Source organism: Molossus molossus, unplaced genomic scaffold (assembly GCF_014108415.1).
Source record: "Molossus molossus isolate mMolMol1 unplaced genomic scaffold, mMolMol1.p scaffold_m16_p_9, whole genome shotgun sequence".
Taxonomy (NCBI): Eukaryota; Metazoa; Chordata; class Mammalia; order Chiroptera; family Molossidae; genus Molossus; species Molossus molossus.
The window spans coordinates 3,967,101-3,993,072 of NW_023425403.1; the positions used below are offsets into that span (position 1 = coordinate 3,967,101).

The 25,972-nt window shown below is 53.1% G+C and overlaps 3 protein-coding genes across 3 annotated transcripts; all 3 read left to right on the top strand.

The window, feature by feature from the left end:
- Positions 1-1,804: 1,804 nt before the first annotated feature.
- DEFB105B (defensin beta 105B) lies at positions 1,805-5,171 on the top strand. Its single transcript, XM_036250441.1, has 4 exons — positions 1,805-1,908; positions 2,221-2,262; positions 4,556-4,722; positions 4,821-5,171. The coding sequence occupies exons 1-3, from the start codon at positions 1,839-1,841 to the stop codon at positions 4,678-4,680; spliced, it is 237 nt and encodes a 78-aa protein (XP_036106334.1). The 5' UTR covers positions 1,805-1,838; the 3' UTR covers positions 4,681-4,722; positions 4,821-5,171.
- A 4,938-nt stretch (positions 5,172-10,109) lies between these two features.
- DEFB107B (defensin beta 107B) lies at positions 10,110-14,001 on the top strand. The gene is made up of 2 exons (XM_036250560.1): positions 10,110-10,251; positions 13,859-14,001. Exons 1-2 carry the CDS (start codon positions 10,110-10,112, stop codon positions 13,999-14,001), a joined length of 285 nt encoding a protein of 94 aa, XP_036106453.1.
- Positions 14,002-20,661: 6,660 nt separating this feature from the next.
- Positions 20,662-24,199, top strand: LOC118622994 (ubiquitin carboxyl-terminal hydrolase 17-like protein 6). The gene is made up of 3 exons (XM_036250561.1): positions 20,662-20,686; positions 20,912-21,004; positions 22,680-24,199. Exons 1-3 carry the CDS (start codon positions 20,662-20,664, stop codon positions 24,197-24,199), a joined length of 1,638 nt encoding a protein of 545 aa, XP_036106454.1.
- Positions 24,200-25,972: the final 1,773 nt, after the last annotated feature.

The window sequence follows — 25,972 nt, forward strand, 5'->3', positions numbered from 1 at the left end:
ACCTTTTGCAAACTTTTACCTTTACCCTTTAAAACATTACTAACTTTGAAAAAAACAAATACCACATGATCTCACTTATATACTGAATATAATGAACATAACAGTCTGAGGAATACGGTAGCCCCAGAAACATGGAAGTAGGGCACAGACTGACATCCCTCAGAAGGGGGGTGGGGGTCGTGGGAAGAGATAAATCATAGAACTTATATGCATGTACGCATAACCAATGGACATGGACAACAAAGCCAGGGAAGGGGCAGAGGGGGGGATGGGAAGGAGGGTGTCAATGGGGTAAAAAAGGAGAAACATCTGTAACAAAAATAAAGATTAAAAATTAAAAAATATAATAAAACATTACTAACCTTTTCGCTATATTCATAACAGCACTATTTACAATTGCTAAGATCTGGAAACAGCCCAAGTATCCATCAGTAGATGAGTGGATAAAAAAGCTGTGGTACATGTACACAATGGAGTACTACGCAGCTGTAAGAAAGAAAGATCTCTCATCCTTTGAGACTACATGGAGGGACCTGGAGAGTATTATGCTAAGTGAAATAAGCCAGTCAGAGAAAGACAAGTATCACATGATCTCACTTTTTTGTGGAATAATATAAACAAATAAGCTGTCGATCAAAATAGATCCAGAGGAATGGAAGTAGGGAACAGACTGACAAACCTCGGAGGGATGGAGGGTGGGGGATGGGAAGAGATAAACCGAAGAGCTTATATGGAAATATGCACAACCCAAGGACACAGACAATGGTTTGGGGAAAGCAGGAGTGGGGTGGGACTGGGAGGAAGGGGTCAATGAGGAGAAAAGGGGGGACATCTGTAATACTTCAACAATAAGATGGAAAAAAGAAGAAGACATGGAAACAAATTTCTCCAGGCCAGGAAAGTTCTGTAGGAATCAGTGGGCCTGACAGAGTTTCCAGAGAAGTTGGGCTCCAATCGGACAGAGAGATGTGAATGTCGTAGGGGTCCCCCTGGCCAGAAACTCTGATAAGCACTTTGCACCCCTGTTTCAGCACATTCTCTCCGGTATCCTGCGGAGGCATCGTTGTTACATCCTCCGTGTACGAATGGGAGAGTGAAGTTTGAACAATTCAACCATCTGTTCAACGTTATCTGCTTAAAACATCAACCCGGCTGCCGTCAGAGTGTGCACGTGTAACTGGTCCTGCTTTCATTCCGGAAACGAAGGACAGAGCACCGCACAGGCACAGGCTTGGGTGGTCCGCTGCACTGCAGGGGCCGAATACGACGTCGGACACCCGCGCTTCCGATGAGTTCGCAGGATGTGTGATTATGACTTAGAAGTGCTGGCTGGTGCCCAGGGATTCAGCGCTGCCCTGGTTGCTGCCCGTCCTTACTCCTGTGACATTTAGAGACGAAACAAATGGACAGCAGTAGCTCACCTGGCCGAGCTCGGAGCATCGCAGATTTTGGAACACGTCTGCCCCGTCAGCACAGCAGAGCCTCGCAGCCGCCTGGGAGGCCGCACACGACCCGTGTCCCCCTCAGGAAGGTGGGCGGTTCGGATTTGGTAGAGAAGGAGCCTGCTCCTACCCTGGGGGAGGAGGGCACAGCTGTGGGGGCTTCTCCAGCTCCTGGCCTGGTGTTCTTCCCACCGCCCCAGCCAGATCCCCCAAACACAAGGCTTGACCGAGGCCGAGGGCTGTTGTCCATCGGGCCCGCCTTGAACCTGGGAAATGGAGCATGTAAACGGGCTTTCTTTGTTGATCCACTTCACTGACCGCGAGCCGGTCGCTTTCTTTTCAAATAGGAGTGAGCTCCCGTCCCCTCAGGGACACCCGGCGAGTCTGCCACCAGCAATGACCCCGAGCGGGAAGATGTTGTATTTTGTCCTTGTCCTTTTCTTCCTGTTGACTCAGTGTCCGTCAGGTACGGGGAACGGGTGGGGTTTGGATGGCCCGAGCCTGAAATGCGGCGGTTCTTTCCCGCCAGCCTCCGACTCAGGGCAGCCCCACGGGGCCTCCCGTGCGAGCTCTTGAACTTGCTGTGGGATTTCTAAGCGCAAACAGCGATTCCCCTTCGCCTCCTTCTAACAGCGTCTTCCTGGCCTCCAGCAGGGCGAGGCTCCCGGAGGAGACAAGTCTGCAGCGCAGGCCGAGGAGCTGGGGGCTGGGATGCTGTTTCCCACAGGCTGTTCCCCACATTGATGCTCACCTCCAATGTGCTTTGCTTTGACTGCAGGGTGCCAGGCGGGACTGGAGTATTCCCAGCCGTTCCCAGGAGGTGAGTTAAACCCTTTGGGTGCGGGCTACTTTCAGGAGCGCTGGCCTGTCTCTGGCTTCTGGGGACAAGGACGTGACCGGGAATAGTGAACACAGAATGCCTGAGCTTCCACGGACTCTTCTCTTCCTCTTGCGCCCAGCGTCATATTGGATTTTCCATTTCACAGGGAGCTCTCTGTCGCTGGGGGGCCGCAGAGATCTGGAGCTGGTGGCTGCTCCCGTAGCTCCCGGTGGTCTCTAGACCGAGGCCCCAGGATTGAGCCCGAACCGGCCATTAGCTTCGCTCTGGGACGTGCTCATCCGTCCCTCACAGACTCTCTCCTAAGTGCGGCCAAGTGTGTCCCCAGTGCACGCCACCGGTCTGCGCGGGGTCGCGTGAAGGCGCGAGGCTTGCTCGGTGAACACCCCCTACACAGCTGCTCTTAGCAAAGAGCCCCCTGGTTTTCATTTCGTCTCGTTTTGTTTTGTTTTGAGGTGGTCTCGCACAGGAAGGGAGCATATCATACACGGAACAGGAAGAAATATTCTTGGGTAACTGCAAGTGTTAGACAGACTTTCAGAGTGAGACAAGTTAAGGTTGATACTAGTCTTTGAGTGCTTGCTATGCGCCAGGAGGTCTATGAACAACTTTCTGGGGATTATCTCATTTAATCTTCAAGACCGCCCTAGGGGGTAGGTACTCTGATGACCACCATTTTACAGATAACAGAGCAGAGACCTAGATGAGATATTAAGTAACATTGCCCCGGGGCCACACGTAATAGGTGCTAAGCCACGCTTCCAGCTGAGGACATCAGAATCGTGTTCTAATTCTGTGGTCCTCAACCAGGCAGAACAGTGCCCAGCCCAGCAGAACCCTTAGGCAGAGGTGGCATACAGAGTCTTCAGCCGCTGCCTGCGCATTGAGTGACCCGACCACACGCTCTGAAAAGCACAGATGCTGTCACAGAGACTCATTTTGCCTGGGCCAAGCCCTCATACAAACACACCCAGAGAGTTATCGGGGTGACGGCGGGAGAATGGGTGTTCCCGTTCTGCAGCCAATGGGCCCCTCGAGGTAATCCTGGCATCGGGAAGAGCGGGTCAGATGAGGGGTACCAGCTCATTTCACGTCTCGTCTGATTCGAAGGCGACAATGGACCCTCTCCTGCCCTGGGAAGCAGACAGGCTGAGGCACCAGAGCAGATCTAGGTGAGGACGGGAGCCCGGAGGGGCGGGCACAGCGTGGCGGATGCGAGTGCAGGAGCTCCGGGGCGAGGAAGCCCACGGGGTGTAGGAGTAGAAAGTGATAAAATAGGAGCTAGCAGAGAACCGGGAGTTGAGGGGTTTGCGATCTCGCTATCGGGCGGAGGGGCCCGTGGTGGCATCTGCTGTGGGCAGACGGGCACCTTCAGTAGAACGCTCGAGTTTGTCTGCCCGCACGTCCAGTCAGAGTAGGTCAGAATCCACGTCCCCAGACCTGGTGTCAGAGGCGACTGGAGCTCCTGTGTCCAGGTGTGACGCGTGCCCTGTGTCAAGGAGAAGAGGGGGTGATAGAAGCCCCGGCTTGCTAGGGCAGGGGCTCGGCTGGGGGAACGGATTTGACTCCGACGGGGGACTTCACAAATGGACAAAGTAGTCCCCCGTGAACACAGTAAGTTCCAACACAACATAAGCGACACTGAGCACGAATACGAACAACCTTCGGGGTGGTACCCAGGAGTGGGCCCGCTCGAGCTGGGGTGTTGCTGAGCAGTCCTCGGAGAGAGAGGGGCAGGTGGTGAGGCGGGGGACTCGAGGGGCGTGGAGACGGAAGCACCCCTGAGGATGGAGAAGGAGCCCTGTGAGGGTCAGTAGTGCCCGAGGTTACTGGGAAGAGGGGAACAGGAACGAAAACAAGGGCTTCACATAAATGCTGCCCCTAGAGGCGAAGGAAGGAATTTTCCTTTGATGCAAAGACAACCCAGAACTGAACCCAAACCTCTCACTCCTTCTCCAGGGATCTTTCAGGACCACACAGTGTCCCTCCCGCTCTCATCACGAAGCCTCTTGGCCACGCAGGGTTAGCAGCCCGAGGGGAGCAGGGAGGGTACCTCCCTCCGGCTTAAACACAAACTCTCTCCAACCCCATTTTGCAAAAAGCAGAGAGCTCTTTGAAAAATCTCCGCTGGTTCGTGAAAACACCCTCTATAACCATAAACGCAAACCCTCCCCTTTGGTGGCCTCTGACCTCCTCCCCATTCCCAGAGTCCCAGGCTAGGCCCCCGAGCCTCTCTCTCTCTCTCTCTCTCTCTCTCTCTCTCTCTCTCGGCCAGGTGATTTCGCTGCGTGTGAGTCGTGCATGCTGGGCCGGGGCAAGTGCCGGAGGGTGTGCACCGAGGACGAGAAGGCGGTCGGAGGCTGCAAGTTGAACTTCTTCTGCTGCCGACGGAGGGTGTGAGCCGGCCGGCGCCCCCTCTGAAGGAGCCCCCGATAGTCAAAGGTCAGGAGACGTTATGTAGCTTAACAGAGTCGTGCAGTGAGCGAGTGTCCTTCTCATTTCATTCTCCCTTTGTTTTGTGCCTTTGCTTATTTTTCAAGATGATCTTGATAAAAAAAAGCCAGACGTGAGTGGGTACCTAATAGCTGGAAGGCGCGAGTGACTCCTCAATTTCAACCAGATGCTACCACTGCATAGCTGCGGAGGATGTCATCACCGATGAACCCCTTCCCCACGCTCTGCTCGCGTGGCCCGAGGTCTCCCTCTGCGGTGCATGGTGTCATCTCATGGACACTGGAAGAAACTGAGACCCAGAGGGTCACAGCTGAATCAGGGAAGGCTGCACACACCACCGCCACACTCTGTGCACCTGTCTGTGTGTACCAATTCTCACAAAACAGAAAACCATCTGTGATAATGGAGCTCTGTTTCTACAGAAGACAATAAATGACTTCTACCCACACCACTTCTTGGTAGACCACCTTATTGTCCTTTTTTTGATTCCAGTACTGATGGTGTATTTATAAACCACTCACACCTACTCGGTTCATGTCCACACCCTAACTTTGCCTTTTTTTCTTCTCGCCAGTAAATGAAAATGTTAGAGACCGATTTGAAATATTCAGCATGGAGTATACCTGAATTTTGAAATTGTAGCAATGACCTTATTGTGCTAATCCCAACTCCCCTTTTTGGTTCTGAGTGTCATTTCAAAGGCCCCTCTTAATAACTGCAAGGGAATGAAAATACAAAGCAAGACTGATCAGGTTGGGCTGAATTCGCAAAAGGGAGAAGATGTAACATCGAGCATCATTAACTCGCACCTTCCAGCAGAGGCGCTAGACCACAAATGCAAGAAGAGCCAAGAAGTTGACCACACACTGTGACTGGAAACCCTTACCTTTGTGTACACCTGAGGGTATAACAGGAAGCTAAAGAAGGCAGAGGACAGGGTTTCTTTGGGAAATGTTACTGGTGAGCTGGGATCGTGACTTCACGCTGCCCCGAAAGGGGGGGGGGGTGAGAAAACCATCCGTTTCACACCGACCCTATGAGATGGGGGGCCACCCTGTGGTGTGCGTGCCGGACTCACACCTGAAAATACGTGCAGGCAGCGAGGTCTGGTTGGAGTTGTTCAGGATGGCAGGACAAGGGGGAAAATCAGCAGTGGAATAGCTTCTGATTCTAGGCAGGGCAAGGGGTGTGCCTCCCAGGGACCAAGTCGATGCTACTCAAGGTCACTGGGCTGAAACAGTCCCCCATAATGGGACTCATCAGGCAAAGGAACGCAGCAGCAGGTGGTTTTAGAATGTAGCCCTGGGAGAGGGGAATTGACATAAGCTCATAGGAGATCAACCGGAAAGAATATTGACCTTCAGGAAACTGAGCAAGGTCAGGAGCTGCCCAGGAGCCTTGACGGACGGCGTGCCCAGCTTCCCCGAAGCAGGCTTACCTCGGAACCCTGCCCTGGGAAGTCCACCAAGCGCGGCACGCTGATGGGTTATTTTGAAAAGCTCCTGGTTGAAACCCCCGGAGGACAAAGTGCTCTCTCTCTCTCTCTCTCTCTCTCTCTCTCGCTCCTGGTCCATGTCCTTGGGAGCCACACGTCCCTCCCAGCCACAGGGCCACTGGCACACAGACTCTAAACCCCGGCACAGGCAGGTAAGCAGCGAGCAGTGGATTGCAGCCAGGAACACACGCCAAGCTCGCCGAATGCTGGACTGAACCCGGCTTTAATATGGCACAGGGTCTCTGGACATTTGCTCTATTTCTGGCCCTGATTTTCCATGGCAGGACAGATGGAGATGGGCATCCTTTTGATTTTGCATCACAAATACATGTTACCACCAGACCTCATCTTCTCTTGGGGGTCCCTGAAAATGCTTTTTCTCGTGATACCCCAAGAACCCCACATCCACCAGCAACACTTATGGGGAAATTTATAGTTGCAAATGCCTGCATTTTAAAAGAACATCTCAAATCTATAAACTAATTTTCCACCTTTAGAAGCTACAAAGGAAGAGCTAAACCCAAAACAAGCAGAAGAAAGGAAATAAAGATTAGAGTAGAAACAAATGAAATAGAGACTAAGAAAACAAACAAAAAAAAGAATCAATAAAACCAAAAGTTTGTGTTTTAAAATGATCAATAAGATAGGCAAACCTCTAACTAGACTGACCAAGAAAAAAGAAAGAGAACTCTCAAATTCCTACAATCAGATAGAACATGACCATGACCATGACCTTACAGAAATAAAAAGTATTATAAGGCAAGACTGCTAACAACTGTAAAGCGACATTTTAGATAACTTGGATGAAATGCATATATTTCTAGAAAGACATTGTGGCAGCTAAAAAAATGTGAAAACTTTTCCTCCCGCCGTCTAAAATCTTCTACCTGGGCCAACAATCAGATTAACAGAGGAGGATTAACAGGAGGGAAAAAAAGTTTTCAGACATGCACATGGGAATTCATATAAGCACGAACATTCCAAAGACATTGAGCAATAGGAGCAGAAGACGTTCTGGACAAAGGCGAAAACAGGGAACAGAGCGTTAGATTTCAGATGCGAGAAGGGCCGCTTTGTGGGTGACGGAGGAAGAGGCAGGAGAATCCCCCCAGTCAGTGGAGCCACCGCGGGGCGGGGGTGTCCGGCTCCCAGGCTCTGCTGAGTCCTCCCTTTTGCCACACTCAATGCAAATCAGGTAAAGTCACTGGACTCTGTCTGAGGCCGGGCTCTCTGTCTGAATATCTTGGGCAGAAAAGTGAGGAGGATCCATGGTTCTTTCTGAGTCTGTTTCTTCATAAACAACTTGAAATCAATATCCCTAAACGGCAGCCTCTGATGGCAAAATGTGGGGCCCTTCAACATAAATACCCAAACCGGCTGAAAACTAAGTATAAAGTCTGACCAGATGTCTAACAAGTGAAAAGAATGAACTAGTACTAATAAAGGCCCACAGAGTGAACCAGGTTCAGGGGGCTTCTCTGGGGGATTCTAAAGAAGCCCCTCCATTTTCTCTGGCGTGTATATTTTTTCGACAAGACATCCGCTTCAGTCCTTCTCAGTGACCGTCCCCGGGCCTCGTGGCTAATGGCCCCAGGCACAAGCTTCCCTGTGCCAAGCGCGGAGGTGCATTGTGACTTGGTCTAGTTACCGTAGGTGGTGAGTTATTAACAAAGGGAGGAGAGACTGGCCGAGCCGGATTCTGTCGGGGCGGGCAGTGTCACAGACATTCCAGGGAACAGCGGGAGTCACTGTCACAGGGAGGGACGACCACCTTTCCTATCACCTGGGGAGCAACTGGTCAGCCCCCCAGAAGAACGTGGGGGGAGGAGAGACGGTGGGGAGAGGCCTCTGTTGTGTGCGTGCCCAGTGGAAGCCAGGATGGGGGTCGGGAAGGGGAGGAGGCACACCTGGCCACAATCTGGTAAAAAGATTGGTCACCACAGGGACGCACGCCCAGGAAAATCCAGGAAAGAGCTGGACAGTTTGAAAGAGCCTGCTCTCTCCCAAGCCCAGTGAAGTGTGGGGACACTTGACAGAGCCCCCTCCCTCGGTAGCGGCAAGACTGGGGTGCAGCGCCGATGGGGCCCAGCACCACGAAGCCTTGGCTGAGGACGTGCACGGAAGTTAAGTGAGGTGCCCAAGGTCAGCCCTGGGGGCCAGGGTGAGCCCACCTCAGGCGTGTTGTCCCAGAAGCTGGGCTCCCTCCTCTGGGGAGCTAGCCACCCACTATGGCTGAGGCTGCGGGCCTGGCATGCACGGGGCAATGATCACCCCCTCCCAGCCCAGTGCCCAGAGGCGCCTCCGCCAGCCGGCAGCCTTCCCACAGGCTCGAATAAATCTCGCCACGATTCCTTGAAATCTTCACGTGTGTGTGCCTGAAATTCCTTTTCTGCGACACCGTGGAAGAACCTATTTCCAGACGGGTCTTCCTCCAGTAACAGTTTTAAACATCTTTCCCAGCTTCAATTTTTTTAACCAGCGATGGGTGTTTGCCCGCAAAGCACGGGGAGGTGGTTGCGGCCCGTCTACAGAGCTGCAGGCGTTTTATTCCTCGTGGGAGAAGGGTTCACGCAGAGCTTGGTGCCCTTCTCCCCGGGGTTCTTACAGCTTCCCCCACCCGCACCGGGAGGGGTGCTTTCTCAAAACCGTCCGCTCAGTTCCCTTCTCACGTGTGAGCACCAGGGAGGCCCACGCAGAACGGGGATCTGGCGCGCACGCCCCTCGCCCGTGGCCCGGGAGCATTATGTCGTCTTTCCAGTCCACACTCGCTATTAGTGATTCTTCACAGACGTACCTGAATCCTCTGGGCCGGAGCCTGGTGGACTCTACCTCAGCTAAGGGAGCTCATGTCTTACTTCCCTCGGAGATTCCTGTCTTATCTTAGACTTGGGGGGAGTGTTTGCCTCGAAACAGCTTTCTAAGTTCCAGAAACTCTGAACATTTGCTCTCCCCCTGCACGTTGCTCTGTCTTTGGTTGATGTGGGAATGTGGTTTTTATTCCCTCCACATTTCTACATTCTAAGCAGAAGCCATCTTTTGTTTAATTAAATTTTTTTTTGATTTCTTAAAAAGATAAAGAGATGTTCCAATGTTCTGCTAATTCTTGTGTCAATTTTGGTAAGTTGAACTTTTGAAGGAGTTTTTCCATTTTGGGTACGTTGTTGACTGGTTAGCAGAGAGGTGTTCATGCTATTTTCTTGTATCATTTTAGTTGGGAAGGGCTTTCTCAAACTTGCAGTCTTTTGACCCGTAGTCAGCTACACAGAATGGGGTGGGGGCTTGGACCACTTCCTTACCAAGAGATCGAGAGGTTACACGGCCTGCTCCAGGGTTGTCACCTTGTGTGGGCATAGCTTCTGTCTCAGGCACAGAGTATACGCTTTTGTCTTTGCTTGAGTGTGTCTGTCATATGGCACCTAGTGAACCCCACTGTTATATCTGTCCTCTGTGGGGAGGGGGACGGGGTTCCTTCCTCTGCAGCATGAGAGGGGTGCAGGTAGGCAACTTGCCCTGCATTGGTCGATTTTTGAACAGTGATTATTCTAGGCACTAATCAGTAACCGCTCAGCGAACTCTGTAAGAGTGTAGGTTGCATATAAACTCTTAGATAAGAAGAAAAAGAATGGTAGTTATCGATCTTATGGAGGGGCTGGTGCTTGAGATGGGGCTTGAGGGGAAAATAGGAGACAGCTTGGCAGAGACACAGACTAGAGCATTCCAGGCAGGAAGACGGGGTACTCTGCCTTCCTCTCTCATAAATGTTCTGTAGGTAACATCTGATCTGTCCGCCCACCTAGCATTCAATGGGGCATGAAGAACAGTTTATTCTTAATGGACACGGCAAACCCAAGTTGACTGTCGCTCTGTCAGAGCCACAGAAATGGCTTTAATCAGCCTTCCTGCTGAGAGAGCGGGGCCCCAGCGCCGGCACCTCCGTCACCCCTCCCCACCGACGCCTGGCACCACGAGAGTCTTTCTCTTCAGTGTCGCTGTCCTCGTTCTCCTTGCTCCGATGTTCTCAGGTAAGAGGGACATCCTTATGAATGTAAGGACAGCAGTCTGTGAGGAGACAGCTTGGCTGTTAGGAAAGTACATGACTTACCCCGTAATTTAAAAAAAGAGCCCAAGATGAGCCAGTTACTGGAAATCCTTCCCCGAGCTCAGACACAAAACAGTGGATGACACTGACCCCGACCGTCTCTAACCAGAGGGCATGCCCTTCATTTCTCTAAAAGCTCGGCCAGGGGTTCAGACCTCTTTCCGCCAGAGCCTTTCCCTCCTGGGTGACCCCCGCCCAGATGTGCCAATGTGATCAGCCAGAGGAGAGGAAGTCTCAGCGCAAGGTCCAAACGCACTCGCTAATTCAGGGAAGCACAGCCTCCATGACATAAACTTGCGACAACAGGTGCAGAGCAGTCTGTTTTCCCATGTCTCCCTGATTTGTCCAAACCTCCTAGCCTTAGAGGATACCGGCCTCTCTAGCTCGCACACAGCCATGGAAGACTGTATCACTGAAACCACTAACATCTTGACTGGTTTGCTTTTAAGTTCCTGAGTCCTTTGAAAATGGTCTCTATTTGCTCAATTCAGCTAGACTGTCCTTAAGAACCTTTGCTGTCCATCCTCATCAACAGTCCTTTTCTCCTGGTATGAAGCCTCCCCTGGAGGGACTCTCCTTGTGTGGCCCCTGAACCCCACGCTCATTTATTACGCACGCGGGCCTCACAAACCAATAGGTACTGAATGTGTGCCCACCACTTAGGAGAAGTTGTTCTGGGAACTGTAGTAAAGACAGGTCAAACAGAAGTAGAACTATAATTGGAGCATGGCCTTGGCCCTTAATTTGCTTGAAGTTTCTTGGTCTATTATTTCTGTGTTGGTCTAAAATCAGTTGCCTGTGACAATACATAGGCATTTGATGAATTTAAGACAGAGTGAATGCTGAAACAGGAAGGTGTACGGATGCCGAGGTACCAAACGGTTCTCGCAGAAGATGCGAAATCTGAGGAGGAGCCATCGGTGCGGACGTTGGCTCTCACTGTGGGATCAGGAACGGCCTCCTGGGAGGAGGGATTAGCACTGCACTTCTGACAGCTGTCAGGACTAGAAGTGAAGACCAGAGCCGAGAATCATGCCCTCGTACCCCAAAGGCTCGCTTGTAGAATGGTTACTTAGCTTCTGCTCCCGTCCCTTTCCCTGGAGGCTCGATGATGGAGGCAGGCTGGGGAACCCGTCGGAAGCTGTCTTCTCCACCTCCTTTCACCAGGACTCTAGTTCCTAAGAGCTCCCTGTCCCTAACTCAGCTCATACACACTAGGGGCCCCACAATAAGCACAGTGAGGGCACAACGCAGGATGACCGCCACCACGGCCACCACAGAGAATCTCAGCATCGGAAGTGAGCTTAACCATCAGTATAAGAGGTGACGGCCACAGACTATTATGCCAACATTTGAGGTTGATCTCACGTCCAGTCCTCATGAGCTGTGTGAACTCAAGCTCCTTTCTATAGATGGTAATGACAATGTCCTTTCTATGTGATTCATACACCTGTTACAGCAATTGAAGGCCAACTTGTTGTAATAAAGTTTAAAATAGAGAGACTGAAGAAAGACAATATATTTCCCTGGGTCAAAGTCTAAAAGTAGGTAGGCGGGCTAGACTGGGCAGTGGGCTCTTGTCTCTCAAGTCAGGTCAGCATGAAAGAGGAAGGTCATCTCCGCCATCCGACACAGGTGATGATTTTATCTGGTTTTACGAGACCAGTGCTCTAACCCCTGAGCTATGGAGCCAATTTGATCTGGTTTTAAAGGTGCTCTAACAAGCCCTGGCCGGTTTGGCTCAGCGGTGGAGCGTCGGCCTGCGGTCCGGGGAGAGCCGGGTTCGGTTCCCGCTGGGGGCACGTGCCTCGGTTGCGGTTTGTCCCCGGCCCTGGTTGGGTTGTGCGGGTGGCGGCCACTCGATGTGTCCCTTTCGCATCGATGTTTTTCTCTCTTTCTCTCCATCCCCACTCTATCTGAACAACAAAAAAAAAGGTGCTCTAACAAGAAAAGCTGGAAGGTAAGTAAAGAACACGGTGAAAAAGACTAAGAGAGCAGCTTGTCCCTTCTCCTTCCTGTAGCATCGGTCCGCACAGAAACGGGGAGCCAGGAACTGACACCTTCGGCTAAGTATCCACGTGCCCAGCTAAAGCCCAGGGGCCCTATCACTAAAAGTCTGAAGGGAAAAATAACTGCGTGGGGACGGTTTCCCAACCTCTGTGTGTGTGTGTGTGTGTGTGTGTGTGTTTTTCTTTAATCCTCACCCAAGGATATTTTTCTATCTTCACATAGAATGGGAGGGAGAGAAAGGGAGAGGGAAAGAAACATTGACATGAGAGGGACACATCGACTGGTTGCCTCCTGCAGGACCCAGACCAGGGCTGGGGATGAACCGTAACCGAGGCACGTGACCTTGACCAGAATCGAACCCACGACTCTTTGGTCCGCGGGCCGACACTCTACCACTGAGCCAAACCAAACAGGGCCACAACCTCTGTGTTGAAGTAAATAGCTTAAACAGGGCCAGACACACCCTCGGTGCTCGGATAGAGTTAACTATTATCACTGCCTTGTTTTCATTGTCCTTGCCAGTGTTCGTATCATCTGCCAGACTCAATAATTAAACGCTGAATGCATGTTTCCCATCAGCTGATCGCCCTGATGCCTGATACATTTCAGTGATCTATAACTCACAATATCCCCGGTTCAACTTTGCATTACTTAAACATTTTCCCCTTACTTTGAGTGGAAATCGACGTCTTCGCAATTCCTTTCCATTGGTCCGAGTCCTAGCTTGGACGTGAACAAGCCTAATTTTAATCTCTTCAACACGGTCCTAGCTAATACATGTGACAGTTAATATGCACCCTTTCCCTCCCAGAGTTATTGTTTCCAAGAACAAACGTGACTTCTGTTGAGGGTAACGTCCAGTGTTTTCAGCCATTTCTCCTGAGAATACGTAATGTCCGTATCTTCCCATCATTCCTCTCTTGGAATATCTTCATTCTCTCCAGCTTAGTGTCTTCATTCTGATGAACCCCCATTGCTATGTCACTCCAAATTTGCTCACCTGGACCAAGGACACCATTGCGTTGTCCCTCTTTACAGAGCAGGCTAGTGCCATGTTCCCTTTTGTTTTGGACCCCAAACTCCACAACCCTATGCCTGTGGATAGTGCTCATCATTGCTCTACCTACAGCGGAAATAGCAGTCTTCACCTGTTGCTACATGACGAGTGTGGAGACATGAAACAATCAATCATTGGAAGACATTGTTTACGGAAATGGCAAAGTAGATCCTTTTCCTCCCAGGAAGAAACATTCTGGGTCTTGTATCCTAGAAATGATTATAACAGAGGGAGATCTGCTTGTTGGTTTTTCCTCAGTGAACGTCAAGTCAGGACACAGCACAGACTGTACAGGGACCTGAGCCCAGACACGGCTGTTCAGGTGGCACCCGCTTGCTGGAGACTGACACTCTGTCTCTGGGGATGTGGAATGGGGAAAGCTGAATTTGGCCTGGGCGATGTGGTTTGGTCTCGCAGTCATTAAGTACTGGATAACCGCAGACTACTTTCTTTCTTCACTTAGCCAGGGGAGCAGTTATAAGGCAAATACATTGTCAAAGGATGTCCGGTCGCTGTGAAGTCGAATGCCTGTCCTTCGAAACTAAGCTGGGGGGTTGTAGAAGCGAAATGACACCGTTCTGCTGTAAAAAGAGGGAAAGAAATTAACCACGAAGGAGCAGCTGCAGACGGGAAGATGGTGAAGAGACGCCGGCACCGCGATCTCCACGCACGACCCTCTCTGGAGGGTCACACCTTGACCTCCGGATTGTGGGCTCTCTAAAGTGACGTCCTGTCCAGTTTATGGTGCTGCAGGCGATGAGCTTGGGGTGGGGGGCACTGGGTCTTGTTCACCTGTCACCTGCAGTTCCTAGGAGGGGGCCTAGTGAATTTTTTATTAATAAAGTGAGTTAGTGAATCAAGATTAATAGGAGGAATGGAAGGGTTGAACTGTGGCCCCCGTGAACTGACTAGTAAAGTTCAAGTCCTGTCTTCAAACACGTGTGCGCTAGTCCTTCCCTTCCGATATCTGTGCTCCGGGGAGACTGAACTAATTACTAAACGGACTAACTGGGCCCCCGAAACAGCACCGCACACCCCTCCTCCTCCCCTTCGTCCGCGGATTGTTAGAATGTCTTCCACGCGCTGTCTGATCTAAAATGCCAGGTTCCACCAAGAAGCAGGCCCATGTCAACACTGAAGCTGGCCCCGGACCGGGCAGCCCCCTCATTGGGCCACGGGGTGAGAACCTCCAGGTCCGGCCCACGAGCTCTGGTCCCGGTTCTCCCCGAGCGACCCCCGGCCAGCCGGTGTTGCGGGCGGGGTTCGCCCCCCTGGCCCTCGCGACCGTGCTCCGCTGCTTCAGCTTCGCCCCTCGCCCCGCTTGTGCCCAGGACACAGGTCTGGGGAGACGCTCCTTCCTCGTGGTCAGGTGCTCTCAGCCTCTCTCAGACTCCTGCCCCTCCCCGCCGCTTGCTTCTGCTCCGCCCAGCCTGGCTGCCGGGTCCGTCCTGGCGGGTCCAAGCCCGCCCGGGGAGCCCCGAGGTGCGGGGGGCGCAGACCAGCAGCCCCTGCCAGGCCCGGCCCCTCGCTGGGCAGCGCCTCCAGTGCGGGCGGGATCGGTAGTGCGCACAGCCCCCCACTTCTGGTTCCCGGGCGGGCGTGTTCCGGTGGCAGCAGGGGTTCGGCCCAGGCTCCGGGTTGGGCCCAGGCTCCGGCTTCAGAGCGTCCTGGGCAGACGCCCCAGGAGCTTCAGAGGACCCGCGGCACCCAGACCGTCCTCTGGGCCGTAAGGGGACCCGTGGCGCTGTCACCTGCCCTGCCTGGCGCCCTGGCCCCCGGGCGCCCTCCCCTCCGGGTCTGAGCGCGGGCTGCGGGCGCCTCCACCGCGTCTGGCTGAGCCGGGCGCACAAGGCCCCGTCCGCGGGATTGTGAGCTTCGCTCACGTGGTGCCCAGCGGCGCCCTGCCCCGTGCCCACAGGTGCCAGCCGGCCTGCCGCATTCTGAGCCCCCGCCCCCAACAGGGCCTGCCCCCTTTTGCTCCCCAGGCCTACAGGTGGTGACTTCATCCTGGGGTTCCTCATCTCTGTGCACCTTAAGCCTTCCAGGACCCGTGTAACTAATTCCTCGCATGACACCCTCCCCGTTTCAAATACCCAGTGTGGGTTCTGTGTGCTGAAGGGAGCTGGTGGGATAAAACTTCCACACCAACTTCTAGCTCTAACTTCTCGCTGATGTTTAGGAGGCTACTGGTTTCCTCAAAGTGGACTGCTAAACGGCACTCCGAAAGCAGTTTGCCTGTATCACAATGCATCATTTTCTCCAACTGACCTTCATTGAACATTCTAGATCTTAGTAAACCTTGTTATCATTTACTCAGACACTCGGGTTAAAAATAGCTTACTCGGGAATGTGTACATTCCCTCTTAAATCACACAATTCACTCATCACATAAATCTACATGAGTTGTTCATCAATATTCGTAAACAGTATGGTCATTTTTTCCCTCTCTTCTCTGTGCTCTCGGACATTGTTCACGTTCACACCCTCATCATCCTCAGCCCTCACTGTTGATTGCTCTGTGAAACTAATCCACCCTCATTGTCACTGTCCTACTATAAGGTTTACTTACGGTTTGGGGATTGGATGTTACAAGGAATAAAGAAATGTTCCACCTCCTCGTGTTTCACATGTGTGCCTGCATGAATACCCGAAAACACCTCCCCCCACGCACCACGTCCGCTGTACAACCACAAAATCTAAGTATAAGATTTGCACTCCGATTTATATGAATGCTTAGAATGCTAACACATCAGAGCTAGAAGTAGCCTTGGAGGTCATCTCAGTCAATGTTTTCAGGTAGATTGATTGCATTTAGGTAGAATATTCCTGCAAATCAGTGTTCTGGGCTCCGCTCTAACATTCTCATGTTGGGAACTCTTAGCTTCAGAATCTGAACTTTTGAAGCAACAAAATGGGTGGCCTTCTTGCTCACCTCAAGGGACAGAAGCTCTGACTTTAGTGGGGAGGATAGACAGGTGTCCAGCAAACTAACAGAGCATGTGGCAACTTTTACCAGCTGACGGGAGCACTGGGGAGTTCAGAACAGGGGTGGGGGTGACGGGCTTTGACGGGAGTTCTTGGCGTCCAGGGAGAGTTCACAGACAAAATGTCCTGACCTCGTTTAAGCCAACTGCTCAACTGCTTTATCAACCTCTCCGAAATCACTTTAACTGAAACTGAGGATGGTTGTTGATACATTTCCATTTTATGGCCAAGATAATCAGTAGCTTTTGTTCCCATTTGACGATTATTGTCATTCAAAACTGCTCCTTCCATTATTCTGGAGAACTTAGCATCCAAAATGTCGAGGACTCTCTGTCCTCCCTTGAAGACCATTCTGCTTGTATGGGACCCCTCTGTCCCTGGATATCCTTAACAGGTATTAAAAAGTCCTCATTACCCAAAGGCATTCCACCAGCCCTAGTGAGCTGCGGACAGAAGCAAAGCCATCCTCTGCTGTCTCTACAGACACTGTCGTCCACGGAAACTATTGGCGTTCTCTTTGCCATTTTATTATTCTTCAAACTGTTAGCTCTTAACTTCCATATTACTGCCCTAAGCCTCTCATTCCAAGAAACCAAAACCCATCACTCTTATTGTTTAACCTTTCCCTAAGCCTCTCATTCCAGAAAACTAAAACCCATCACTCCAGTCAGGCGGAACGAAATGACGTAACTACCCTAACCCACCCAAAACTGCAAACGGTTGCTCGACAAGAAAAACAAGTTTCAGGAGATCCCAGCCCCCAACCAATCAAGAACTTGGGAGACCCCAGGCCCGACCAGTCAAAGAGGACCACATCGCCTTGGCTGAACGACCGACCACCCCCCAGCCCTGAGTTTAAAATCCCTGGTCTGTACAAGCCGGTTGCTACTCTCTCCTTAGAAGTAGCCCAGCAGGCTGATTCCCAATAAACCTGCACTTCTGGAGACTCTGCACCGCCTCGTTCCACCGCGTTCTTTCACAAACCAAGTCTCAGGTCACAAAACCACATTTATAACAGTCTTGATAAGTTCAGAGAATCTGAGGGCTTGAGAAAATCCTACACCCAAAACACAATCCCCAGGACCTATATGCTGAGAAGGGGCCCCGTGGCACAGTCAGTGATGAGAACGGCAGGCATCTGAACCCTGCTCATCTCTCTGGTTGTGTGAACCACCAGGTCAGGTACAGACTGACTTCGCTAAGGTGCAGGCAGAGACTCTCCAGGTGCTTGGGTCCACATTCACTCCACTGCTGAACCTGACCAGGATCTGAGTAACGGAAAAGGGGGCGTTAACTTAATGATTCTTTATCTCCCAAACTCCTCTGCTTAGTTCTCTAAGAGTTAGTGACTCTAAAATCTGGCAAGAGAAAGGGGCGACAAGGCTCCGTGTCCTCACACAGAAGTGACGGGGACCGACATGTAAGGATCACACTGAGCCAAGGGAGTGAACCCAACGCTGCTCATCTCTAGGGCTTGAGCCTGTCCCGAGGGCTTAGTTTCAGCCCTTGGCTCTTGGCTGCCTTTCCGCCCTGGTCTTCCCGAACAGAACCTACACAGAACTTCCGAGCCCGCTCTCCCACTAGGGTGCCTTTCGCATCCAGGGCAGACACCAGGCCTGGGCGTGTCGGTCACCTGCCCACCCAGCTTCGCAGCTGCTCCCTCCAGACTCCCAGCCTGGGGAGGGGGAAGTGATTGGAAATGTGAAAGGGAACAGGCCCGGAGTTAAAACTTCTGGCCAACTATGTTCAAGAGAGAAGAGCGATACGACTCTACCCCGAAATAAACTGTGTGGGTTTTCCTGAGGAGCAGGGCCTTTGGGTTTAATAAACATGGGCGTGCACACACATGTAACCACGGTGCTGAACTGTTCGTGGCAGTGATTGGAAAGGGGAGGAGAATGGGAAGGGTGGTGATGGTGTGCGGACATTGCAGACACAGATGGAGAAGTCCGTCCCGTTCTGAAGGAGTCTGTTAAGTCTGCCATCAAGTCATTCTGTAGAATTCTCTTCTGTGTTCTATCATTTTACTCAGCAAACTTATTAGGTTTAAAAGGATATAACGAGGGTCCGTTGTGAAAACTGCAGGGAAGTATTTCCATCGAGTAAGAACAAACCTGTAAGAAACAGAGATGCCCTGATCGGTGTGGCCCAGTGGTCAGAGCATCAGCCCCCACACCAAAGGGTCTTGGGTTCCATTCCCGGTCAAAGGTCAAAGGCACGTACCTGGATTGCAGGTTCCATTCCTGGATCCAGTCAGGGCGCATGCAGGAGGCAACCAATCCATGTGTCTCTCTCACTGACGATGTTTCTCTCTCTCTCTCTCCCTCCCTCCCTTTCACTCTCTCTTTAAAAAAAAAAAAAAAAGAAAAAAAAAATCAATGGAAAAAATATCCTCTGGTGATGATTTGAAAAAAAACAAAACAGAGAATATGCAGGGAGGAGAGTGTTGCTCTAGATACTGGGAAAGACTAGAAAGCAGGTGACCTTGTAGTCCGAGGGGAGCTGGTCTCCCCTGACGCCTCGGTGTTAGTCCCATAGGACTCATTTGTTTTGGACTGCTGGCCTTCAAAACTGTAAAAAAATAAAAAATGCTGATGTTTGAAGACAGTTTGTGGCAGATAGGTACAGCAGCAGCAGGGACCCGCATGGTGGAGGAACAGGGGAGTCGAGGGGACACTGCCGTGGAATTCCCAGCCCCCAGGGAGGGAGCATCGCAGTGACAGTGAGCAGCACACACAGATGGCAAGTCATGGGCATGGGGTCCAGGAACCTCCAGGAACTGGCTCTCCCAGGAGACCACGTGGATGGACATACCGAAGGAGGAGGCACCGTTCAGAGGAGAGTCAGACGACAGGCAGAGAGTGGAGGGTTGAAGGAGAATGAGGACATATAAAAAGAGTATATTGAAAACAAGAGAATAATTAACTCTCGGGAGACGATGAAGTTGACTAGGGAAGGGACGCTGAGGCACAGCTCTGAGCAGTATCACAATCACGACAATGTCCGTGCTGAAGACTGACCTGTGCTAGGACATTCGGGGAGATGGGAAGGAGCCTTGTGTGTGTACCCTGAGGGTCAGGGGCAGGGCCTACGCCAAGATCTCGAGTTCCTTCTCCACGCAGCTCCATCTGCCCCGGGAATCTGCTCTACCAGACGCCCTCTCTTCAACTCAGCGAGTGGCCTGGCTAGCCTGATTTTCCCTCTCTGAACCCCATCCTGGAAACAGTCTCTAGATAGCAAGCTGGGTCAATTTCAAGGCAAACTTGGTTGACCAGAACCACAACAAAGCTTTCTGCGTATCCTTGGGAGCCTAGGGACCAGTCTAGACTTCCCAGAAATGTCGGAGAGTTTGTACCTCAGCTCAGAACCCAAGAACCAGCTTTGCCAAAAAGTGAGACAAACAGTATTCTCATGAGTCCACGGAGCCTCTGATAAAAGTTCCAATTCCTTTCCAAGACCCGGGGACCTGTTGTGACAAGCTGGACGACATAGGGAGTGTGTCCTTGGGTGGCCAGAGTTAGCAAAATATTTTCTTTTGTTAATTCTCACCCAAGGATACTTTTTCTACTGATATTTTTTAGTGAGAATGGAAGTAAGGGAGGGAGGGGGAGAGAGCGAGAGCAAGAGAGAGAGAAACATTGATGTGAGAGAGGCACATTGGTTGCCTGCTGCATGACCTCGAGTGGGTCTAGGGATCGAACCTGCAACCCAGGTACGTGCCCTTGACCAGGAATCAAACCTGGGACTCTTTGGTGCCAGGGCTGAGACTCTATTCACTGAGCCATACCAGCCACGGCAGCAAAATATTTTCTAAGTCTACTAGGGGGCCAAGGAACAGTTTCTTAGAATTTTCTTTAGAATTTTCTACCTCATCTTAGAACCTGGAGGCACCATTGGGCATTCACAGCAAGCCAGGGTCCCTGGAAAAGCTAAAAGTCCCCTCGTTCCATAAAACACTTGTGCAGCACTGTGAGACACAGGGTGGCAACTGTCCGCCAACAACAGCGACCTAAGAATTTTCTAGGTCCTCCAAAGAGGACTCCTTGCATGTCTGACAGACAGAGAGGATATCACGCTCCAACCACCATAAACCTTGATATTCAGAGGAAGGTATCAGGCCCCAGGGATCTGATGGCAGGGACAGCAGAAGGAACTTGGATGGCTTAATGTCAGCCACATTCATAACTTCTGAACGTGAGGTGTGGATCTGCTCCCACCTTCTTTGCAGGGTACCCAGGCCTGAGAACCTACTGGCTAAACTTCTGGGGTGTGATGGGCGTCATGTCGTTGGCAGGCTACAGACTAGGTACTTCCACCTCTGTTCCTTATGCCACCTTCCTGGGACGTGCACTCAGTTCCCAAGGTCACCCATCCCTTCATCTGGTTGCTTTGCAATGGTATCGGCTGCTGGTTCCCATCTGGTGGATAATTTCCTTTGTGGATATCTAGGGCTCTGAGTCTGAAATAGCCCCTGAGGATGGTATGGGTACCCGGTGGTACATTCGGGGAGTCTGCACTCTGCTCTCCTTAGGTTGCTGTCAGGGTCACATCAGGGTCACCACCCTCTGCCTGCTGCTGGTGTTCATCATCGTTAGTACCATGCTGCTTATCGTGGACTATTTCGGTGAGTCGCTGTGTGACACTGAATTCAGTCTCTGCTCACGAGGAATGGGTGAAGTCCTGGAGCCTGTTCGGATGCTTCCCCGGACCAGCCTGCACACTCAGGCTGCAGTCTGCCCTGTGGCGCTGGGTCCGCACTCCTGGGGCCAGCCTGTGGAACTGCTCCCTGTCCCCCTCCTGAAGCATGCACCCAGCCATGCGGGCAGGTAGCCCGGGGGAGCGTGTCCTCAGGTGGCTGGGTCTGTAGGGAAATGTCCCAGAGCCCTCCTGGGGGCAGCAGCGTCCTGTGCAGACCTGGGACTCCCAGGGAGCCCGCTGCGGCTCAGGAACTGCTCTTGCCACCCTGGGGAGGCTGCCAGACGCGTGACCAGCTGCCTGAGCATCCTCCAGATGTTCTACCACAGCCCAAAGCCCAGGATCCCCATTGCCCCAAAGAGAGGCACAACACCGGGGCCCTGGGCTCCCCTGAGTCTCTCCAAATGTTTACCGTCCCCTCATCGGCTCAAGAAATGCTCCTGCTTCTCTGCGAGGAAGGAGATTGAGACCTGCTGACCTGATCAGGCCACTGCTGGGTTTTCCTAGTCCTCCAGAAACATCTGAACCTTTCGGGCCGGCCACTGATGCCCCCTGCTGGTCTTGGAGCATCATGCGAGACTGCCTCCTGCGGCCTCCTCTGTGGGATGCTGACCCGGGGGTCTGGACTTCCACAGGTCTGGGAAGGACAGAGAGAGGAACCGCCGCCAGGAGGCGCTACCTGCAATCATGCTAGGGATGGAATGGGGCTTGTGGATGCTGTCGTGTAATTTAAATCAAACAGTATGTCTGTGTTACTGCAGAGGTAAATACCGGAGCCAAAGAATGCATGCCAACATTTTGATTAGCTGTGGCTTTTTTCTTTATGGCCCCAGCTTGTACACACTCTTTGCTTCTTACCTAAGATTCTGTTGAAATCAATAATAAAACTGATCTCGTTTCCATCAGTCATGTTGAAAAATAGATGTCATCCAAGACATCTTAATGATGACGCCATACTCAACTCATTAGGTTCCTTCTCCAACTGCCACAGCAGAGTGGTTTAAAAGAAGAGAGATGTGTTGTCTTAGAGAGGAGATGTCAGAAGTCCAAGATGAAGGGGCCCCATTCTGTCTGAAGGCTCTCGGAGAATCCTGACCTCACCCAGCTGCGGGTGGCTCCTGGCGGGCCTGGCTCAGGACAGCAAACTCCAGGGTCTGCTTGGACGGGAAAGGCCCACTTCGCTGCGTCTCTGCCCAAACTTGCCTCGCTTTCTCTCCTGAAGTGACCAGTCATTTCAAGTAGGGTTTGGTCCAAATTCGGGATGGTCTTTTCTTGAGTTCTTTCCAGTAATAGTATCTGAAAGGGGTCTGTAGGTGTCTCGGATTAGGAGTGACCACACCCTCACCGTTAATCCCCTAGCTTGGAGCTGATTGGTGGGCTCTGCTTCTGGTGATCCTGATGGGCTATAAAAGGGCTGCTGAGACAGCGGAGCCCTCATTTGGAGACCTACCCGGCTCGGGAAGCTTCGTTCTCCACCTGAGCCTTCCCGGCGAGAAAACTCCTGAAGATCATCCCCGGAGACATGGGGGCAGCTTCTCTGCACCTGGAAGATGAGTCGCAGTTCCGTGTCTCTCCGCGGCTCACCTCTGCTTGGTCCTGTGCAGCTGGTGCCGAGGTCCACCGGGGACCCTGTGGACCGGAGGACCCCCTGCCCCCATCCCAGCCCGCGCACAGCCCACAGGACGGTCTGGCTCCCCCCGAGAACCCTGTAAGTTGGAAGAGACCCTGGGGGGTCGGGGCAGGGCTTTCGAATCTGGGGACAACCTGCTACGTGAACGCGGCCCTGCAGTGCCTGACCTACACCCCGCCTCTGGCCAGCGCCATGCTGTCCGGGCAGCACGGGGCAACCTGCCCGAAGCAGACAGCCTGTGTCCTGTGTGCCATGGAGGCTCACGTGATCCGGGCCCGCCTGCATCCTGGAGACGTTATCCAGCCCTCGCAGAGACTGCTCACTGGCTTCCACAGGCACAAGCAGGAGGACGCCCACGAGTTCCTCCTGTTCCTGCTGGACGCCATGCAGCAGGCCTGCCTGCGTGGGCGCACGCCGCTGGACCGGCCCTCCGAGGACACCACCCTCATCCGGCAGACATTCGGAGGCTACTGGAGATCTCGGATCGAATGCCTCACCTGCCACGGCGTTTCGGACACCCTGGACCCCTTCCTGGACATCCCCCTGGACATCCAGCGGGCTCAGAGTGTGACCCAGGCTTTGGGGGTGCTGGGGCAGCCCGAGAAGCTGGACGGGGCCGACGCCTATGAGTGCAGCGTCTGCATGGAGAAGGTGCCAGCCGCCAAGACGCTGACCCTGCACGCGGCCCCCCAGGTCCTCCTCTTGGTGCTGAAGCGGTTCTCGGACCCCACAGGCAGCAAGGTGCACAAGGACGTGCTCTACCCAGAGCGCCTGGACCTGCGGCCCCACCTGGGTCTGCGGAGCGCAGGGCCGCTGCTGTATGAGCTCTGTGCCGTGCTGGTCCACGCCGGCCGGGCTTGTGACAGTGGGCATTACTTCTGTTACGTCAGAGCCGGGGACAGCCGGTGGTTCCAAATGGATGACGCTCAGGTGACCGCCTGTGACGTTTCTTCTGCCCTGAGCCAACGTGCCTATGTTCTCTTTTATGTCCGCAAGAGTGAAGAGGAGGGCGACGCTGGGACTGCGTTCGTCTCGGGAGAACCCGGAGGCCGCGAGTCTGAGCGCAGAGTCAAGGGGTCAAGACAACGGGGACCTGAGAGTCACTCCAACCTCGCGGGTCCTGTGCTGGAGGAGCCTGTGCAAGAGATGTCAGTCAAACACATCACCTTAGCAGAGTGGAGACTGCTCCAGGGGCAAGCCCGACCAAAGCCTCAGTTCAGCCTCAGGAAGGTCCACGGAGCCCTGCCCACCAACGCCGTGGTGATTCACCAGTCCAAACACCACGCCGGTTCCACCCACAGTCATCCTGGGCGGGAGAGCCACCTGCTCAACCATCCCGCCCGGGACTTCCTCCCTCAGGGGGCCCATGTTCTGGGCCCTGTCCCTGGTCCCAGAGCAGGGGCCAGGGTGCACAAGAGGAGGAAGAAGGGCCAGAGGTCTCTGGTTGTGTCTGGTTGTGTCCCTATGACCCCAGCAGTGCTTGGAGGCTGGTGACTGCTGCGGAGCACGCACTGGGGATGGGTCTCGGACTTTCCAGCATCTCTGTGTGAGGGTCAGTGGTGGATGGGACCCGGGATATGCGATTTTTGCAAAGATGAATATATGTGAACCAATGTAATTACATTCAACTATTGAATAAAGAGTGCTTTTGAAAGATGTGGAGAATGGAGTTTATTTTTTCAGTTTTCTAAGGGATGGGGAGTGTTATGTATTTCGGTGGGTCCTGGGTGTGGTGGCCTGGGGAACCTGGGTGGGGGGATGTGGCCCAGGGGTGGGATTCTGCACCTCTCTTCCTCCAGCTGTTAGAATGGAGCATGGACCTGAACTGCCAGTCGAGGCCAGTGGGCCACCTACCATTTCACTCTAAGGACACGGTGTGGTGTCTGCTTCCGCCCCCTTCACAAGGAAGCGAGGACTCAGCCCTGTTTTCTCGTCCAATGTCCCAGAAAGGGGTTCTGGGCTTATCTCTCGTGTCGCCCTCACAGTGAGATCGCGGAAATCCAATGCTCTGGCCGTCGAGAGGGAAGAGGTCACAGTCTGGTGTGTGGACTCATAAGTAAGACTGGTCACACATTCCCACCCGCGCAACCCCCACGCCCTGGCCCGATGGAGAATTTCTTCTTTACCCAGAGTGGTCGTCGGGTGACAGAAGCGTGACCCTGGGTAATGGTTCAGATTCTGGGTGTACCTAACTTGCAAAGTCAAAGTTTTCTGTAAATTTTTAAAGGATGAAATTTTCCAAAGGAAGCAATCTTTTTTTTTTTTTTATCCTCACCCGAGGACGTTTTTCCATTTTTTGTTCAGATAGAGAGGGAGGAAGAGAGAGAGAGAGAAACATCGATGTGAAAGGGACACGTCGAGTGGCTGCCACCCGCACGACCAGCCAGGGCCGAGGACAAATTGCAACCAAGGTACGTGCCCTTAGCGGGAACTGAACCCGGGCCTCTCCGGACCGCAGGCCGACGCTCTAACCGCTGAGCCAAACCGGCCAGGGCCAAAGGCAGCAATCTTAAAGTGGATTTATTTTCTTCAGGTTGGATCATCCTCTGGGATCCTATTTCTGGTTCCTAGAAAAGCTCCCAGGCTCAGGTCACGGCGGGGGAAGAGGCAGGAGACTGGGCAGGTCCTTCATTCCTACGGGGCAGGGGCTGAGGGGCCCTGGAGGGCACCGAGCTGCTGAATGACCCCAAAGGAGGGACAGGTATAGAAGGCGAAGCCTTAAGGGCTGTTCCTGCAACTTGGAGAGGGCGTGTCCTTGACTGCGAGGAGGGGAATACAGTGGGGCCCACAGTGGGGCCCAAGCTTTGGAGGGGCCCAGCCATGGTCGGTAAACTGAGGCAGGAAGCGCAGGCCCCGCAGCAGCCTGGGGCCTTGCATGGCAGACAAGGAGAGTCAGAAGGTCAGGAACCAGAACCGAGAGGGAAAAGCCACAGAGGGTGGCTGGCTCCCTGCGAACTGGGGCGAGCGAGCCGGTGGGAGGGCCGTGGGCGGAGAGGGGCGGGGCCAGGCGGCCTGGCGGGGGACATGAGGGAAGCGGTGACCCCTCTGGAAGGGGCATCGCCCTGGCTCAGGGAGAGGAAGCCCAGCAGCGGACCCGGACCCGGAGCAGAGCGGAGACCGAAGCAGGCGTTCGCTGGGTCAGGGAAGCCGAAGACCTGGGTGAGGCGCGGACAGCGGGAAGGAGGCGCTGGGCCTGAGAAGAGACCCCTGGGAAGGAGAGCAGGGCCCTGGGGACAGGCTCCTGCCTGAGCTTCATCCGGTTATTTC